The sequence below is a fragment of the Pinus tabuliformis genome, chromosome 3_1 (assembly GCF_031772625.1).
Source record: "Pinus tabuliformis cultivar Carrire ecotype Pingquan chromosome 3_1, CPIR1, whole genome shotgun sequence".
In the NCBI taxonomy this organism is placed as follows: Eukaryota; Viridiplantae; Streptophyta; class Pinopsida; order Pinales; family Pinaceae; genus Pinus; species Pinus tabuliformis.
This window is the reverse complement of record NC_142301.1, coordinates 54,253,953-54,274,509: the sequence shown is the minus strand read 5'-3', so window position 1 is coordinate 54,274,509 and position 20,557 is coordinate 54,253,953. Positions and strand designations below refer to the sequence as shown.

Here is a 20,557-nt window from a genome sequence, read left to right as displayed (position 1 = left end):
TTTTTAAAAATAAAATTAAAATTGGGAAAAGTCTATTTTAATATAAACATATTTATCCACGAATTAAATAGTTTCAATTATTTGCGTTATTTATTTATTCTTCAAGTTTGGTTAAAAATTAATACAACATCATTGAAATATATTTTTTTAATAAATTAAATATTAAATTTTTTTGAATAGATTAAATATCAATTTCTTTTGAAAAATCTAAATGTTTTTATATATTGAAAAGTATATTTAAGTAAGATGTGTTATCGCTGCGCTGCTGCAACCCTAGCCGCGCCGTCTGAACCCTCACGCGACCTCCCCCATGGAGTCTGGAGGTGGCCCTGCGGCCCCTCCACCCTTACCTCCGGAGCTCGAAGCTTTCAAATCTCTGGTAGCTGCTGCAGGGAAACGCCAACCCACGGGCCCACAGCAAAAGTTTGTTAAAAAACTGGACAGTATCCCCAAGGTGACCTTGCCAGTGGAGGAAACCTGTAGATCAGCACTGAATCTTGCAGAAAGAGGCCTCATTGGCCAGTTTACCGGACTGTGGCCATCCCCGAGAGCAGTCGAAGAATGGGTTAAAAGAAACTGGTTACCACTGGTTAACGAAGGAATAAAGAGCCACTTCGTAGGCAAAGGGTTCTTCGTCTTCTTGTTTGAAAATGCAGAGGACAGAAGCCTGATCTTCAGAAATGGGCCATACTTCATGGGCCCTCAAGGCCTCTACTTGAACAAATGGTCTCCAGATTTCGATCCAGCACAAGATGTGCCCAAGGCTGTTCCTGTCTGGGTGCGCCTCCCGCATCTTCCCCTTCATTGCTGGAGTCAAAACTCACTGCAATCCATCGGCAATGCACTAGGGAGATACATAGATCAGGCCCCAAGGAAGGATCAATTCTCCTGCGCTCGGATCTGCGTGGAGGTTGACCTGGAAATAGGATTACCCGAAGCAATACAGCTATCGGTGGCAGACTGGACACATATCCAAGAGCTCGACTACGAACAGCTGCCTTTCAAGTGCCGACACTGTCATGAGTACGGGCACTTTGCAAGATACTGCAAAAAGAGAAACGAGGAGACAACAGAGAAGGAAAAGGGAGAACAATGGAAACAGGCAAAGAAACCAACAAGCAGCAGACAGAGCAACAAAAATAAGGCCAAAGAGACAGAGAATAAAGTAGGAAATGGAAGTACAAGCAATCAAAACACCGGAAGCAGAGACACAAACAGCAATGAGGGGGACAAAAACCCCTTTGAAATTCTCACGCCGCCTTCAGATCCTCCAGAGGCAGAGAATGAAGATCCACCTCAGGCGGAGAATATCGACACCATAGATCCAGGTAATAACTCAATCCCTAACCCAGGCAATATTTCCTCCCCTTCCTATGCAGATATTATCAAACAAAAGAAGAAAACCACAGAGAACATGGGCTCATCAGATGAGGAAACATTTGAAAGGCCAGCAAAAAAGGCTGGACGAAGAACAAACAAGGAAAACAGAGAAGAGGAGTCAGAAAGGCAAAAAACCCTAGGCAGTCAAGCCACCATAGAAATGACACTTGGGAGGAATATCAGGCCTAGGGCCCCCAAAGGAGGAGGGCCTACCCCTATAAGTGGTAAATGATGCAGCTGATCTCTTGGAACTGCAGGGGTTTGGGGAATCCCACAAAAGCAGAAGCCATAAAAGATCTTTTGAAAATGGAACCCACAGACATCCTCATGCTCCAAGAAACAAAAGTAGAAGGAGAGATCCTTCTAAGTACCTGTAACACCAAATGGAAATTCGACTCTGGAAAGGTTGTGAGTGCAAGAGGCACGGCTGGAGGAATAGGAACATTCTGGGCAAAAAATTCTTTCTCTCTAGAAAGATCATTCGAGACCCAGCATTGGATATATACAGAACTACGGCATATAGCAAGCAATCTCAGCATAGACTTGTTTAATATGTATGTTCCTGTTCACTACGAGGAAAAGAGAGAGTGCTGGAAGACGCTATCAGAGTTTTTAGATCACAACAATCCCAGGAACATAATTATAGGAGGCGATCTGAATATCATCCTTGATCCTAAAGAGAAGAGAGGAGGGACTTACTCAAGAGACCCTTTTCTTACCATAGTGGAGAACATAATATTACAGAGAGAATTAGTAGACTTCAAGCCTGTTAAAGGAAAATATACATGGACCAATAACAGAACAGGAGAAAATCATATTGCAGCAAGGTTGGATAGATTCCTCGTCAGCAGCTCTATAATGATGGGAAAAAGAATAGTCATCAATAAGATCCTTCCAAAGCTCAGCTCGGATCACAAACCTGTCCTCCTCTGCCTGAAAGATGAAGAGGATCTAGGACCCCTCCCCTTTCGCTTCAGTCCTCTCTGGGCGGAAAGAGAGGGATTCATGGAAACAGTGCAAGCAGCTTGGAGCACAGAAGTCTCAGGCTCCCCAAGCTATGTTTGGGAGCAAAAAATAAAAAATACAAAGAAGGCTCTTAAAGAGTGGATAAAGAAACCTATGAAAACTCCCATCAGTCAGAGGAAAGAGGCAGTCACACAGCTGGAAGAAATACAATTTGATTTGGAAGAGAAAGACATCCATTCCTTGGACCTAGACCAAGAAAAAATTGCACAAAGGAAAACATATTGTTCTTTTAGAAACGAGGAAGAGTACTGGCGTCTAAAGTCTCGCAGCCTGTGGCTTAAAGCTGGGGACAGAAATACCACATACTTCCATAAACAGTTTAGGGCTCGACTCAGCCGAAACCATATAGCAGAAATCACATTATCAAATGGACAGGTTTGCAAAGGATTCGCCCAAATCAAGGAAGCTGCTGTAAATCACTTCCAAACTCTACTTACAGCAGAAAAAGAGGGGAGTGAGGAAGACACACTAGAGTTCCTCGCTAACATTCCAAAGCTAATCAGTACGGAGGATAATGAAAACCTCATGAGCTCAGTAACGGAAGAAGAAGTATCCAATATTGTGTGGTCTATGGAGCCTGATAAAGCGCCAGGACCCGATGGTTTTACAATCCATTTCTATAGAATCTGCTGGACATTAGTCAAACCAGATCTCCTCAGAATGATACGTGGATTCATGAGAAAGGCAAGGATTGGGGGCGGAATCAACTCAACCTTTCTTGCCTTAATTCCTAAGGAGACAAATCCAAGATCTTTTGACAGGTACAGGCCGATATCTCTATGCAATGCGTCCTATAAGATAGTGTCCAAACTTCTGGCGAGCAGAATCAAGCCTCTCTTGCAAAAGCTCATTTCTCCAGCTCAGGGGGGATTTGTGAAAGGAAGACACATCCTGGATAATGTTATCCAAGTCCAAGAAGCTTTGCACTCGAGCCATTCACGCAAGGAACAAGGTATGCTTATAAAATTGGACATGTGTAATGCTTTTGATAGAGTTAATCGCTCCTTTCTGTACAGGGTCCTTACAGCCTTTGGTTTCAATCAAGAGTTTATAAATCTAATCAAAGCATGTCTAGAAAAGATCTGGATAGCCCCAATGGTAAACGACAGACCAGCAGATTTCTTCTTAGCCACCAGGGGACTGAGGCAGGGCTGCCCTTTGTCACCATTTCTTTACATACTAATGGCAGACTCTCTGAGCAGAAAATTATCTTTGGAAAAACAAAATGGTAATCTCCCTGGAATCAAGATTGTGAAAGAAATCGACCCATTGAACCACGCGTTGTTTGCGGATGACTCACTGTTGCTTGGGGGCGCATCACCACAAATTGCGAACTCCTTCAAGATCATTCTCAAAAAGTTCTGCAGCATCTCTGGAGCGTTAATCAGTGAAAGGAAAAGTGTTGTCTATGGGTGGAACACAGATCAGCAGACCATCAACAGAATTTCCAGCAACCTGGGCTTCAATGGATACGCAGATTGGGACAAATTCAAATATTTGGGTCTTCCAATAACAAAGGGATCCAACAGGAACCAACTGTGGGAAGAGGTGATTTCCAAATTTAAGAAAAAGATCGCAGGATGGGGGGGTTATTGGCTCACCACAGGAGGTAAACTCACGCTCATTAGAGCTGTACTCTCGGCACTTCCAACGTTCCAGGCCTCCTTAATGCTAGCTCCAAAGCAAATCTCAGATCAGATCTCCAGTCTTATGCGAAATTTCCTGTGGAATGGAGGGCGAGGAAATGACAATAGATTCCATCTGATAAATTGGGAAACAACGAAAAGACCTATGGAGGAAGGAGGACTCCAAATACGAGATCCTCTTCTAGCAAATGTAGTGCTGGGATGCAAATTACTGTGGCAGCTGCTCGATGAGCCTAGTCACCCTGTCAGCCTGATATTAAAACACAAATACTTCAAACATCAGTCAATCAGAACCTTCATTCCGGAGAAAGCCCCTAAAGGAACGCAAGCCTGGAAGTTATGCAGCAAAGGTATCGAATTTTTCAAAACTTACCTGTACAAAATTCCTGGGAACGGCAAGAACACTCTGTTATGGAAAGACAGAGTCATGGGACACCCTCCCCTCAAAGATAACAGTGAAATTGCAGAGATAAGATTATGGCTACAGTCAAAAGGAATCCGTAAGATTGAAGACATCGCTGGATGGGACAACAGAGGAGAGTGGCAACGCTGGAATTTCCCCAAGGCACCAGCGCACCTCACCACACAGCTTCACGCCCTTAAAAAGGCGATTACAGACTTCGCTCCAGTTCATAGAGATGAAGAAGACACCTGGGGATGGGGGAAGACGGGTGTGTACACAGCAAGGCAAGGATATCTACAAATGCAAAGTAAAAAGAACTCGCCACATCCGAAAGAAGTATGGAAGCAGGTATGGGACAGTTTTAGCATTCCTAAGATTAACTTTTTCTTTTGGACTCTGTTCCATAATAAAATCTTAACCGGAGAAAACCTATGCAAGAGAAACATAGCAGGTCCCCACCGATGTGTTCTATGCAAAAATGCACTGGAAACCACAGATCACTTGTTTATTAATTGTGAGTATGCCAAGAAGGCTTGGAATAGTTTTCTGACTGGATTAAATGTGAGACCCTCAGCTCACTGTACGATAGCAGAAATGTTCACCACTTGGAAAGCCAGTTACCCACATAATATTGCTGGCAAATCTCTATGGTACAAGATATGGATTGCTGCTCCAAAATACGTATGCTGGAAGCTCTGGCTTGCCCGGAACGAAATTATCTTCAACCAAAATGAAATATTAGTAGAAAAAGTGGTAGAACAGGCAAAGAAACTCCTTCTTGAAACCCTGAATTATTCTTCAGTCAAAGTTGACAATTCCCTTCGAACAGAGGAAAAGGCCTGGCTGGACGGTTTCTCATTCATTACCAGACCGTCAGCAATCACTCGGCCAACCCACAAGGAAAGATGGCAGATCCGAGAATTCGAGGATAGATTTCAGCAGTGGTGGAAATCCCAGGGAAAGTGTACTATCTTCTTTGACGGCGCTTCAAAAGGCAATCCAGGCACATCAAGAGCAGGAGGGGTAATTTACTATCCGAATGGAGAAAAAGAAGATTTCAGTTGGGGACTAGGAACGAAAACCAACAACCAGGCAGAAGTTCTTGGTCTCTTAAAAGCCTGCTAATTAGCCAGAAAAGAAAGCCAAAGAGAAATCATTATTTGTGGGGACTCAGAACTGCTAATAAAGGCATTAAGAAACAAGGAATGGTTAAAGGATCCTCGGTTAAATAAACAACTCTCAAGAGTGAACAGAATTCTGAAGGACTTCTCCTCGGTGCAAACATTTCATATCCTCAGAGATTTAAACAAGGAAGCGGACAGACTGGCAAACACAGGCTGCACTCAGCAAAGTGAAATGATCAGCATAAACGCAGGAGCTTTGGAAATGGCAATCATCCCTTAACCGGGAGAGGCGCTCATGTAAACCCATGAATTGTAATTTGGTTGATTAGGCTTTGCCCAACCTAGAATCCTCAATAAAATACAACTGTTTCAGTTAAAAAAAAAAGAAGTATATTTAAGTAAAAATAAAGTTTTTATTTAAAATATATCATCAAATTTAAGAAAAATAGAAACTTGAAACAAGTAAGTTATTTTTTATATTCTAAAACAATAAAATTTCATCTATTTATATTCTAAAACAACAAAATTTCATCTAATTCTCAAACATAGGAGAAACTACATAATAACACAATAGAACTACTTTTGTGTAACTCTCATGAATACATTTGTTAGACAACTAATCCTTGGGATTAGGTTTGTATTATGGTTAGTGGTTATTAGAGTTCAAGAAGACCCAGAAACTGAATCAACGACAGGTAGATGGAGAAAATGACGAGAGTCGGTTCATGGCACCATGACCGGGGGTTGGTCTCAGCTAAGGAGGAGAGGTTCATCAGTATTTAAATTTCATTTGTGTTTGTTAATTAAAAATAGTATTAGGAACTTGTCTTATGTCATTGTCAGTTAATAGGTATTTAGGGTCAGCACAGTCAGGTGGAAGTGGTTACAGCCACATGGTTGTCTGGTCTTTTATTTTTTAGTTTATCTTTACAATTATTTACTTAAAAAAAAAAACAAAATAACAGAAAGGAATATATTATCTCTGTATTCTACGGAATGAGAAAATTAAAACAACAAGATAGTTATCAACTACATAACTGAAGAAGCAACTGCAAACAATTTGCTTAACTATATTGTAACATTATAATACATATGTACACAATGTGGAAAAGGGTTCGACATTTTTCAGCATAGAAGCATTATTCAAAGAGAGAGATATTTCTTTTCATCTAGTTGTTGTTGTTGTTTTTATCTAATTCTTATCATATGTAACGTAAAGAGAGTTAAACAATCTGTCAGAAATCCTTCCAAATTGAACAGAGGCAAAGTTCCCATAATCAAACGACAAGCAGAGGCACAACCTCGAAAACGAATACAACTAGAAGCATCGAAGACTGAGCACACAGTTCGTTTCATATTGACAAGCTACATAAGTACCAGAGTACGCTACAGCCAAAACCATTTACCAACAAATACAACTACAGAGAAGAATTCAACCAAGAGGTAACCCTATGCATATTAAAAATAAAATTCTTTTTTATTGGTCTTTAAAAGCAATTACAGTAATAAAACAAATTGTATATCGACTATATAACCACAAGTCCAAAAGTCCAGCGGCCCTAAGGGCGAGTAAACCCTCCTCCGAGAGTAGAGCAGCGAAAGGAGGGTTAGGGTTATAACCCTGGGAATCATTACAGTTCCCTGAAGAATCAACAACATTCAACACAACTGAATCGAAGGCCAAAATTGCCATCAACCAAACAACGTTACAACAGAAACCCAGGTCGACTGGCTACACTACAAGAGAAAGCAACTAAAGAAACCCTTAGCTTAACGACTGCAACATGGAAAGACCCTACCAGTTCCATTCGAAGAAAGGGCTGAGGGAGAATCCAACCAAAAGGCATGACAACCTGCATAAGTACCATAACCAAATGTTAACAACGTTAACTAGAAAGTGGATGACAGATAAAGCGGAAGATTGACAGCAAGGGAGAGTAACGTCGAAAGAACTTACTAGTTCAACAACCAGTCCTGAATGAGGAAACCCACATTGGGTCGCGGCCATTACAAAACAAAACCCTGCTCGCAAGGAGCAACGACTGTTAATGTATAAAAAACTGAGGATGCAACATTTAGAAAAGAACGAAATCTTACCTTGCCGGAGTTGAGCGAACACAGAGGAAAGGGTCCTGTTGAGGCCACGACCTGTGTTCACAAGCACGCAGATAAATCAACCAACGAATAACCATACAAGTAGTCGAAGGAACCATAGGAAAGCTTAGAAGAACGAGTGAGAAACAAAGGTGAGACAGTGAGCACCGAGCCACCAAAAGAGCAGAGAAACCCTCACAACAATTCAATAATCGAGTAACAGAGTCGAGCTAACAAGAGCATAAACCAAGAACGTTGAGCATAGTTACCACTTACCAACAGAGAAGCCACAGTTGGCGCGAACAGAGTATCGGTTCGAAAATAGTTACAGTCACCCACAGAACCACAGAGCTCTCACACCAAACAGAGCAGAACGAAAATGACAGAGGATAGCAAACAAACTAGGGTTTAGCCAAGAGCGAGATGGAAGCTCGAGGCCAGGACAAGTGTCCTCTCGGCGTATAGAGCAATCAATACAGACATCAATGCAGTCCAAATATCTGCGCTAATCCCTGTTTTATAAACTAATTACATGCCCAATAATTAAATCATTTGTTGATCAATAATTATTGTATTGATTAAGTCATAAGTCACGGGCTGGTCCCATCATAGTGGTATCAGAGCAGGATTTAGAATTTGCTTGAGAAATGGAGGTAGGAAGACGAGGACGTGGAAGAGGTGCTCGGAGAGCAACAGAGGAAGGATTGCGAGTGGAAATCAGGATCCTTATTGCCCGTTTGGAGGCAGTTGAAGTAGGAAGGAGAAGGGATCTAGAGGTAGGAGATGATAGTGAAGAACAAGTTGTAGTGACAACAGATGGATCGGATGAAGAAGGGTCGGAAATGAGATTGTCGAGGTCGGTCCTGTTGGCGAGTAGTAAGCCTAAACCAGAAATTCTAAATTATGACAACAACTTTTCCACAGAAGTTCTATTGGACTGGATCAACGAATTGGATAAATATTTCGAGTGTGAAGAAGTCAGTGAAGATCGAAGAGTTAAGTTTGCTGCAACAAAATTGAAGGGACACGCAGCCCTGTGGTGGGACAATGTCCAAACAGAGAGAAGGAGGATGAACAAGTTGCCAATAAAGAAATGGTCAAGGATGGTGGCCAAGTTGAAAGGCAGATTTCTACCCAAGGATTATCAGATCGCACTGCATCGGCAAGTGCAGAATTTGAAACAGAAAGGGATGACAGTAAGAGAGTATACTAAAGAGTTCTACCGGGTAAACTTGAGAGCTGGTTATACAAAGGACATCCCGGAGAAAAAACCAAGGTATGTAAATGGTTTAAGATTGGAAATATTAGATGAAATCAACATTCTTTCCCCGAAAAATATAGAGGAGGCATACCAGAGTGCCATGAAGGCGGATGAGAATATCACCAGAAAAAAAATGCTAGGAGAGGACGGGGAACCGATAGAGGAAGAGGACAATCTTATGGCAGAGGCCGAACTGCCAGTAATAGTGAGGAAGGCAGCAGTTCCAAAACTTCTGGGGCAACAGAAAAAGGTGACAACACTAGAGGTGGCAGGCCATATCAACGAGGAAGAGGAAATGGCTGAGGTAGAGGAGCTAACTATCAGTGCTACAGGTGCCACAAGTGGGGGCACAGATCTTTTGAGTGTCCTGAAGCGGAACAAGTTGGACAAAGAGGTGCGTATGTTGCTCAGCCAGAGGAATCAGGGGCACCTCCCCAGGAAGCATAAAATGTGCCAGAAACTGGGGAAGCCTTAGTTTTAAACAAAGTGTTTTTCGAACCAGCCAAAGAAACAGATGAACAAACTCAAAGGAAAGCATTGTTCTAGACAGTTTGTAAGTCACACGGGAAATGATGTAAGCTGATTATCGATAGTGGGAGCACGAATAATCTGGTTGCGATGGAGATGGTGGAGAATTTGGGATTGAAATGGTGAAGCACCCCACTCCTTACAAGGTATCATGGCTCCAGAAAGGCCATCAGCTGTTGGTGGATGAACAATGTGAAGTCGAATTCCATATTGGCAGGTATAAAGACAAGGTTATTTGTGATATTATGCTAATGGATGTATGTCACATATTGCTAGGAAGGCCATGGCAGTATGACAGGAAAGTAGTGCATGACGAGAAGACAAATTGTTATAAGTTTGTCAAATATGGGATCAAGCACACACTTGTGCCCATCAAGGAGGAAGAGACAACGAAAACAAGTGGGACGAGAGTGTTACTAATGGGTGGAAAACAATTTTTGAAGCAAATTGAAGATGGTGAAGTGAACTATGCTATTGTGAGAAAAGCAAAGACGGTGTTGTTACACACAGAGGTGTTAGATTTGCTTGCGGAAATTCAACAGATGCTGTAGGAATTTAGCGATATAGTAGTGGACGACTTACTAGATAAATTTCCTCCCAAGAGAAGTATAAGTCATCATATTGACTTTATACCTGGAGCAAGTCTACCGAATAAGGCAGCGTATCGGATGAGCCCCAAAGACAATGAGGAGATCAGAAAATAGGTGCAGGAATTGCTAGATAAAGGGCTGATAAGGGAGAGTTTGAGCCCCTGCGCAGTTCCAACAGTTCTCGCTCCCAAGAAAGGAGGAGAATGGCAAATGTGCACAGATTCGAGGGCCATCAACAAGATTACCATCAGGTACATATTTCCACTGCCACAGATGGACGACATGATGGACTGCCTGAGCGGGGCAACATATTTTTCAAAGATTGATTTAAAGAGTGGGTATCATCAGATTCAAATCAGGGAAGGGGATGAGTGGAAGACAACCTTCAAAACCAATGAAGGACTGTATGAGTGGTTGGTAATGCCATTTGGACTGAGTAATGCACCCAATACCTTTATGCGACTGATGAACGAAATGCTGAAAGAATTCATTGGAAAGTTTGTAATAGTGTACTTGGATGATATATTAATTTTCAGCAAGACAAGGGAGGAACACTTTCGACATGTTCGAAGTGTGCTGGAAAAATTGTAGCAGAATAAGTTGCTGATAAATATGAAAAAATGCACTTTTCTGCAAAAAGAATTGGTTTATCTGGGTTTCGTGATTGCAGAAAACGAGTTGAAGATGGACCCAGAGAAGATTGCAGCAATTGTCAACTGGCCATCCCCAAAAATTCTATTTGAGGTACGTAGTTTTCATGGGTTGGCAAGTTTTTATCGTAAATTTATAAGAAATTTCAGCGAAATTTGTGCACCTATGTTGGACACTATAAAGAAGGCAAGTCAGCCTTTTCATTGGACCGAGGCAGCAAAGAGGAGTTTTCAGCTATTGAAGAAGAAGATCACAGAAAGACCGATCCTAAGATTGCCAGACTTTAAAAAGATTTTTCAAGTTCGCTGTGATGCAAGCGGTACGGCCATTGGAGTTGTACTTAGCCAAGAAGACAAACTTGTTGCGTTTTTCAGCGAGAAGTTGAATGAGAGCAGGCAGAAGTATTCATCCTACGACAAAGAATTCTATGCTATCGTCCAAGCACTGAAGCATTGGAGACACTATTTGCTGGGGAATGAGTTTGTTTTATTTTCGGATAATTATGCACTGTAATACGTAATGCAACAACATAAGTTGAATCACAAACATGCAAAGTGAGTTGAATATTTGCAAAGTTTCACCTTTGTGTTGAAACACATTAGCAGGCAGGCCAACAAGGTGGCAGATGCGTTGAGCAGAAGAGCTTTGCTCCTGCAGGAGAGTACAATACAAGTGCTGGGCTTTGAGCATTTGAAAGACTTGTATCAGACTGACACAGATTTCAAAGAGGCTTATGAAGCCTGTCAGAATCCTTTACTGAGAAACAATAGTCCGTGGTTGGACTATAATTTTCAAGAGAAGATATGATTTAGAGGGGGACAGTTATGCATTCTCGATTGTTCAATGAGAGAGAATATCATTCGGGAGAAGCGCAGTGGAGGTCTAGCTGGACATTTCGGCATAGACAAAACATTAGAGCAGCTTAGCCATTGTTATTATTGGCCAAAAATGCGAAGGGATGTGCAGAGATTTGTGACCAGATGTGAAGTGTGTCAGTTGGCAAAAGGACACAGTCAAAATACAGGACTCTACACACCATTTCCCATTCCAAGTAGACCATGGGACTCAGTTAGCTTGGACTTTGTCTTGGGGCTACCAAGGATGCAACGGGGTTATGATTCGGTGATGGTAATAGTAGACCGGTTTTCAAAGATGGCACATTTCATCCCTTATAGAAAAACCAGCAATGCCACTCACGTGGCCCACTTGTTCTTTACAGAGATCGTCAAGCTACACGGTCTACCTAAGTCCATTCTCTCCGATAGGGACATGAAGTTCACAGGGCACTTCTGGCGCACCTTGTGGAAGAAGATGGACACACAATTAAGTTTTAGCTCTGCTTATCACCCGCAGACCAATAGGCAAACAGAGGTGGTAAATAGGAGTCTGGGGAACTTGCTACGAAGTTTGATCGGTGAAAATTCGTGAATGTGGGATCGAGTACTTGCCCAGGCAGAGTTCGCTTATAACGACTCACCTAATCGTAGCACGGGTTACAGTCCTTTTCAGATCTTATATGGCATGCATCCTCGCGAAGTGCATGAGTTACAAGATCTAGGATAGCAGGAAGGACGGAGCATTGATGGGGAAGATTTCGCTAAAGCGATGAATGATTCACACGGGCAGGTGAAAATGAAGTTGCAGGACAGTAGTCAAAAGTATAAGTAGCGGGCAAATTTGAAACAGAGAGAGGTGCAATTTAGTGTGGAGGATGAAGTCCTCGTGCGTTTGTGCAAGGAGCATTTTCCTAGAGGTGCATACAACAAGCTGAAGTACAAAAAGATAGGCCCCTGCAAAATTCTACGGAAATTTTCAGCCAATGCTTATGAATTGCATCTGCCACCAGGAATAGGCATCTCGCCCATCTTTAATGTGGCAGACCTATTTCCATACACTGCTGATCCAGAGGAAGACAATACTGCACGGCCTACATGGGACACACAAGAAAGGAATGATACTTGGATGAGACAAATGCCTTACGCTCAGCCCCTCGAGATCGAGAGGATCCTCGACACTCAGGTGGCCAAGCAAACTCGGCAGAAAGAGTATTTGCAATATATGGTCAAGTGGAAGAACCGTCCTATTGAGGAAAGTTCATGGCTTAACGCTAGACAGATAGAGCAGGCGGGTTATTCAGTCGAGAAGCTCATGGACCGGAGTCATGAATTTTTCTTACCCCGGGAGCCTGATGCAGGAGCATCCAACTAAGGGCACCATGACCAGGTGTTGGTCTCAGCTAAGGAGGAGAGGTTCATCAGTATTTAAATTTCATTTGTGTTTGTTAATTAAAAACAGTATTAGGAACTTGTCTTATGTCATTGTCAGTTAATAGGTATTTAGGGTCAGCACAGTCAGGTGGAAGTGGTTACAGCCACATGGTTGTCTGGTCTTTTATTTTTTAGTTTATCTTTACAGTTATTTACTTTTGAAAAAAAAACAAAATAACAGAAAGGAATATATTATCTCTGTATTCTACGGAACGAGAAAATTAAAACAACAAGATAGTTATCAACTACATAACTGAAAAAGCAACTGCAAACAATTTTCTTAACTATATTGTAACATTATAAAACAGATGTACACAGCGTGGAAAAGGGTTCGACATTTTTCAGCATAGAAGAATAATACAAAGAGAGAGATATTTCTTTTCATCCCTGAATCCATCTGTCTAGTTATTGTTTTTTTTTTAATCTAATTCTTATCATATGTAACGTAAAGACAGTTAAACAATCTGTCAGAAATCCTTCCAGATTGAATAGAGGCGAAGTTCCCATAATCAAATGACAAGCAGAGGCACAACCTTGAAAATGAATACAGCCAGAAGCATCGAAGACTGAGCACGCAGTTCATTTCATATTGACAAGCTACAGAAGTACTAGAGTACGCTACAACCGAAGCCATTTACCAACAAATACAACTACAGAGAAGAATTCGACCAAGAGGTAACCCTGTGCATATTAAAAATAAAATTATTTTTTATTGGTCTTTAAAAGCGATTACAGTTAAAAAAAAAATTGTATATCGACTATATAACTACAAGTCCAAAAGTCCAGTGGCCCTAAGGGCGAGTAAACCCTCCTTTGGGAGTAGAGCAGCGAAAAGAGGGTTAGGGTTATAACCTCGGGAATCATTACAGTTCCTTGAAGAATCAACAGCATTCAACACAACTGAATCGAAGGCCAAAATTGCCATCAATCGAACAACATTACAACAGAAACCCAGGTCAAACAGCTACACTACAAAAGAAAGCAACTAAAGAAACCCTTGACTTAATGACTACTGCAAGGAAAGACCCTATCGGTTCCATTCGAAGGAAGGGCTGAGGGAGAATCCAACCAAAAGGCATGGCAACCTACATAAGTACCATAACCAAGTGTTAACAGTGTTGCCTAGAGAGTGGATGATGGATAAAGCGAAAGATTGACAACAAGGGAGAGTAACATTGGAGGAACTTACTAGTTCAACAGCTAGCGCTGAATGAGGAAACCCACATTGGGTCGTGGCCATTACAAAACAAAACCCCTCTTGCAAGGAGCAACGACTGTTAGTGTATAAAAAAACTGAGGATGCAACATTTAGAAAAGAATGAAATCTTACCTTGCCGGAGTTGAGCTAACGTAGAGGAAAGGGTCCTGTTGAGGCCACGACCTGTGTTCACAAGCACGCAGATAAATCAACCAATGAATAACCATACAAGTAGCCGAAGGAACCATAAGAAAGCTCAAAAGAATGAGTGAGAAACGAAGGTGAGACAGTGAGCACCGAGCCACCAAAAGAGCAGAGAAACCCTCACAACAATTCAACAATCGAGTAACAGAGTTGAGCTAACAAGAGTGTGAACCAAGAACGCTGAGCATAGTTACCACTTACCAACAGAGAAGCCACAGTCGGCGCGGACAGAGTATCGATTCGAAAACAGTTACAGTCACCCACAGAACCGCAGATCTCTCACACCCAAACAGAGCAGAACGAAAATGACAGAGGATAACAAACAAACTAGGGTTTAGCCAAGAGCAGGAAGGAAGCCCGAGGCCAGGACAAGTGTCCTCTCGGTGTACAGAGCAATCAATACCAACATCAATGCAATCCAAATATCTGCGCTAATCCCTGTTTTATAAACTAATTACATGCCCAATAATTAAATCATTTGTTGATCAATAATTATTGTATTGATTAAGTCATAAGTCATGGGCTGGTCCCATCATTAAACAGTGGTTATTAGGGTTTTTGTAGGGACACAATGTTCCTGCTAAAGTTATGAATGTCATGGAACCTTTGAATTTCAAAGAAGCTAACGAGTATAAGGAGTGGAGAGATGCAATGAAGGAAGAATATGAGTCTATAATGAAGAATGATACTTGGGAACTAACAAAATTTCTTGAAAATAAGGTACCCATAGGATCCAAATGGTTGTTCAAACCTAAATTTAAAGTTAATGGAAATATAGATAAATATAAGGTCATGTTAGTTGCAAAAGGCTACTCACAAAAAGAGGGAATTGATTATGAAGAAAATTTTGCACTTGTAGCTAAGTTAATACAATTAGATTTTTGATTGATTTAGCTACAAGATGTTAAGTCTTCCTTATTGAATGGGGAATTAAAACAAGAGGTATATCTTGTTCAACCAGAAGGGTTTGTTAAAAAGGGTCAAGAACACCTTGTTTGTAAGTTAAAGAAAGCATTATATGGATTGAAATAGGCACCAAGATCATGGTATGTGAAGATTGGTTCTTTCATTCCGAAGGATTTTATGAAAAGAAAAAGTGACCCTAATCTGTATATCAAGTCAGATAAAAAAGGGCATGTTATTATGATTTCTCTATATGTTGATGATCTTATTATAACAAGAAATGCTTCTAAGTTAATTGATGAAGTTAAAGGACAATTCTCATAAGAGTTTGAAATGAAATACCTTGGTGAATTGCATTATTGCTTAGGTCTTGAGATATGGAGAGAAGGTGGACATAAATTCGTTACACAAAATAAGTATACAAGGGAATTATTAAAAATATTCAAAATGGACCAATGTATGGCAATATCAATGCCATTAGAATAGAATGGAAAACTCTACAATAATTATAGGACAAGAGAGGTGGATGGTCCACTGTATCATCAACTTGTGGAAAGTTTAAACTATCTCACTACAACAAGGCTAGGCATAGAATATTTAGTTAACATACCAATTCAGTTTATGACCAAAAATATTGAAAGCCATTGGAAAGAAACAAAGAAAGTACTTTACTAACTAAAAGGAATTGTTAAATTTTGTATTAAATATACTGATGATTTTGATGTTGAGTTGGTAGGCTATTCTGAATCAGATTAGGTGGGAAGTCCAAATGATTGAAAACAAACTTGAGGATATGCATTTAGCCTTGGATATGGGATTGTGACTTGGAGCAGTAAGAAATAACCTATTTCTTTGTCATCGACTAAAGTTGAATACAAAACTTTGTGTAGTGCTACCTATGAAGTAATTTGGTTATGGTGAGTTCTTGAAGCTGTAGGAGAAATATAGAAAACAACAATGATTATCAAGTATGACAACCAAATTAGCCAAAAATCCTGTGTACCATGGAAGATCAGAACATATTGAGACATGTTATCATTTTGTTGGGGACAATATGTATTCCAAGGTAATTGATTTAGTCTATTGTGATACTAATGAAAATCTTTGACATCTCTACAAAGCCTCTTGGAAAGGAAAAAATTTAAGTATGTAGGAATCAATTGAGTGTGGTAGAAAATACATTTATCCATGAAGGGGGAGTGTTGGAATAACGGATAAATCTAGAAGATTCTCCTATAATTAGAACATGCTAGAACTGTTTGCCTAAATAATTTCTGATTAGTTGGCAAATCCTATATTCTAGGAATATGTTAAACAAGAATGTAATCCTATACATGCAGGTGTTTGATGATCTGGTGAATGCAAGTGAGTGTTGTGGTGAAATCTCCTGAGTGAGCGATTGTCTCACCAAAGAGATGCAACCCTTCAATTTCGTCTTCCATCTTTTGGAGTACTTTTCCATATTTGTTTTCATCTTCATCATACTGGGTTTTTGCAAGCCACTCTTTAGGAAACATTAATTCAACCTCTTAATTAAATTCAACTTTCCCTAGTAGGTTCTTCTCAGCTGTCACTTATGCTACAAAGGTGGTTTCAATTTTATCATCTTCAATTTCAATTCAATGTATCTGTACGTCGGGCTTCAATTTTTGCATCATGCTGATACTTTGCATTTCACTCAAAGTCACCCATTTCTTCTACAATTTCTTCAAAATTGTCTTTATAGTGTTTAAGTCCAATGAAGTCTCCATGTCTTGTTTATCTTATTTTGCTTCGACAATGTTTTCCACAACTTCTCTTGTTACTTCTATAAAATCTTCTATTTCTCTTCTTACAATGGGCATTTCATTAACAATTGCAACATTCTGCTAATTAGTGTTGCTCCTTTCACTATATGTCATTTCCAAAATATTCCAAACTTCTCTGGATGTGGTACTTGATGTAATCTTAGGAAGAATGTTATCATTGTAGCCTTTGGTAAATGAGAAACAATGCCATTGCATCATCTTTCACGTTCACAAAAAACTGATACTTTTAAACTTGTATAAAAAAATCGTAAAAGATAAAAACTAGTAAAAAAAATCAAAACTCATAACCAACTATGAAAAAACCTTTTATTTTTATTTTTATTTTATCTCATAATATTATTTTCCATATATTCTCTTTAATCATTTTTTTTGGTTTTTCTCTTTTAATACATTAACTAATAAGATCAGAAAAACATTCCTTAAAAAGCCATGGAATATCTAGTTTTTAATGGACTACTTTTATAAAAGTGAAAATGGAAAAAGTGAAAATGGAAATACGGTATGACCTTCCCAAAAGTTTCGTGAATATGCCATCGGAAACACACGAACGAGAGATTGTAAATTTAATATGTCGGATAATATTTTAAATTTCTTTTACGAAAACCCTTCAAACCACAGTGGCTGGCGGCAGTTACCGTGGGTCTCAGTCTCGATATGACGAGTTTTCAAACAACAAGCTATGACTCCTCTAACGATGTTTGGTAGCTTTTACAAGACTCATGGGTTTTCAAACCCTGAGCCAGCAGTGGCTTTACTCATTTCATAAAATCTCGTTTTTAATATGATTAGGTTCTTTGGACATAGTGTTTTTTTCTTCTTTCTGTCCTTTCTCTCATACCATTCTAATTATTTTTCCTTTTTTAGGTTATTGCTCTGATATCATTCTAATGAGACAGTGGAAGAAACTAAATTTAAATTAGCTAAGAAACTCAAAATAACTGAGAAAAATAGGAGAGACAAAATATTAGGGTTGTTGCTATATCATTTTATTGAGCCTAAAGGCTCATTCTATAGCCCAATGTGAAGGTTATGCGTAAGTATGTCTTTCCTTCTTAAAATTAAAATAAAATATTCTCTAAATAAAAAAGCAATGTGGTCTCTAATAAAAAAGAAAAAAATATGCTACACATATTTAATTAGTTGTCCATATAACATGATATTTTAACACTTGATATATATATAGATATATATAAAGAAATATTTTATTGTTGTAAAGAATAAAAAACCAGTTTAATGTGCATTAATAAAATGACTCAATGCATATGTTATGTAATCTCTATATAGCATTCAAAAATACAATTTAAATAATAAAAAATAACACATTGTTGTTTACACTCTAAAATAAGTTTGCACATGAACAAATTTGATCCCTCTTGAGTCATGTTAGATAAGTGGTTAAGATGGATCTATGTTGCTTTAATTGATTTAATTACCTGAAAATACATTGATTAAATAAACTAAAAAATAATTAACAATAATTATGTTAATCTTAACTCACACATAATTCACACATACATGAATGACAATTCTTAATTTTTTTTTGTAAGCTTGGCATGACCTTCTTCATTTATTCATCAAAAGGGTAGAATACATCCATAATCAGGCGGCGAGGTGGCCTCAATCTACCTAGAGGGAAACCAGATCTGTTGGTCATAGTACCACATTATAAGCCAAGCAAAAATAAAATAGTTTAATATTGTCTTTTAAAGCTATATATTTCTAAATATCCTTATCCTGTTTAATATTTAAATATATACCACATAATATCAAAGTTTGCCTGTTCTGCATTTTAATTTATCAAAAAGATAAGAACATACTAGCTTAGCCATATTACTAATCATCAAAAGAGTCTACAGGAGCTGGATCTTTCACATTCGAACCAGGTAATTCTATTTGAGAGAGACACAGAATATGCTTTTCAATACCACTGAGGTGGGCATTTTGTTGTTGAATCTGAAATTGAATAAGCTAGAATTCTTTGTGAATTTATGGAAGAACAGGGTCTATCTTGGCTAGAACAATTGCGGGAGTGGACACGGCTCTTGCTATTATGTTTTTCATGAGCCAATACAGATAAACAATCTGTTTATACTAGGAGGATCGACCTCTGGTATGACCAGGGTCTAGAGATAGTTCCAACCATTCCTCAATATCCAAATTTTCTTGAACTTGCTGATAGTTTAGATCTGCTTTCCATTCAAAGATTATATGATGAATTTGAGGTTGAGTGCCTGTTTGGTATGCTTGGTCCGCTTCGAGAGTGAGCCCAGAAGTCGTTCTGCGGCCTCGACCATGAGAAGGACATGGATGGGGATGACTTCCATCACGCCGAGTCCCCGCATGACAAATTTGGCCCCGTTCCTCACCCAAACTTGTGCTTTGGCTAGAGGAAGGACATGCCATACTATTACTGCTCTTGTCACTACAAGAAAACATAGAACTGATATGGCTACCCTCGAACCTTGACTTCGAGCAGGGTCCAGGCCGACAAACCTAGAATAGGTACCTGGAAATAACACCTGAAGGTATAACACAAAAGAAATTCATGAAAATGTAATATTTAAGCAAATAAATTAAGTATTTTCCAATGTTTATGATATGGGTGAACTAACAAATGCCGAAAACATCAACCCATGGCTCCTTGAGCTTCCGTAGAAATAGACTCGAAATCCAATCATACATAAATTTTTTCAAAGAATCTCCTCTCAAGCTAACTGTCATACGAAGAAAGAAGCCATGAAAGAAAACCCACACCCCCATGTATATAATACATAATGGATGCCAGAGCACAAACCCCCAGTACACACCCATATGAGAGAGAAGGATACCATATATAACATAGACAATCCAGCCGAATTGAAGTTCCCAAACAGAGAAACTGACATATTCCTTCCACAATCTCTGAAATGTAGATATTCTACCCCAAAATATAGTTTCAGAGACTCGTTACCCACGGATAAGCATATAGACATCAAACAAAGAAGGCGAAAGGGGAAAAATCATAATATAGACATACCTGCAGACAACAAAGTCAATGAAGAGGATAAGGGTTGCTAAGGCTAGTCGACCCACGACAGGAGGACCTTTCCTAAGAGCATTGGAGACAACCTCAAGACCTATAACCACAATGCCACCACTTCCTATCGCTCGAAACCAACACACAACAGAGAAATCAAGACAAAAAACGCTAAACCTCTCATTCAAATCACAATAATTATTCTGCATGTGACTTGCCACCTTGCAAAGGTTGGTGAGTGTGTGAGGGGAAATATTACCTTATGCCTTGGTATATTAACCATATTCAAGATCCCAAGGAAGCCATTCCACTGCCCTCACCCCAATCGGGGGATTTTGAATCATGATTTGGGAGTGGTTTTGGCTATTGCCATTATCAAGATCCAGGATACACTTCAGACTGTCCATCACTTCTCCAATGCTGTGAGGAGGCAAATTTGAATCCAATATACTTCCAAT

The 20,557-nt window shown here is 39.6% G+C and overlaps 1 protein-coding gene across 1 annotated transcript; it reads left to right on the top strand.

Annotated features, from left to right (window-relative positions):
* The first annotated feature begins 310 nt into the window (after window positions 1-310).
* On the top strand, window positions 311-5,580 carry LOC149185738 (uncharacterized). Its single transcript, XM_089409130.1, has 2 exons — window positions 311-1,506; window positions 1,638-5,580. The coding sequence occupies exons 1-2, from the start codon at window positions 311-313 to the stop codon at window positions 5,578-5,580; spliced, it is 5,139 nt and encodes a 1,712-aa protein (XP_089265256.1).
* Window positions 5,581-20,557: the final 14,977 nt, after the last annotated feature.

What these genes read in the sequence shown, in the direction of transcription:
- LOC149185738 (XM_089409130.1), top strand. Translation starts at nt 311, where the DNA reads ATGGAGTCTGGAGGTGGCCCTGCGGCCCCTCCACCCTTACCTCCGGAG. An exon ending in AGAGAAGAGGAGTCAGAAAG is followed by an intron (nt 1,507 to 1,637) that starts GCAAAAAACCCT and finishes TTGGAACTGCAG; the next exon opens with GGGTTTGGGGAATCCCACAA.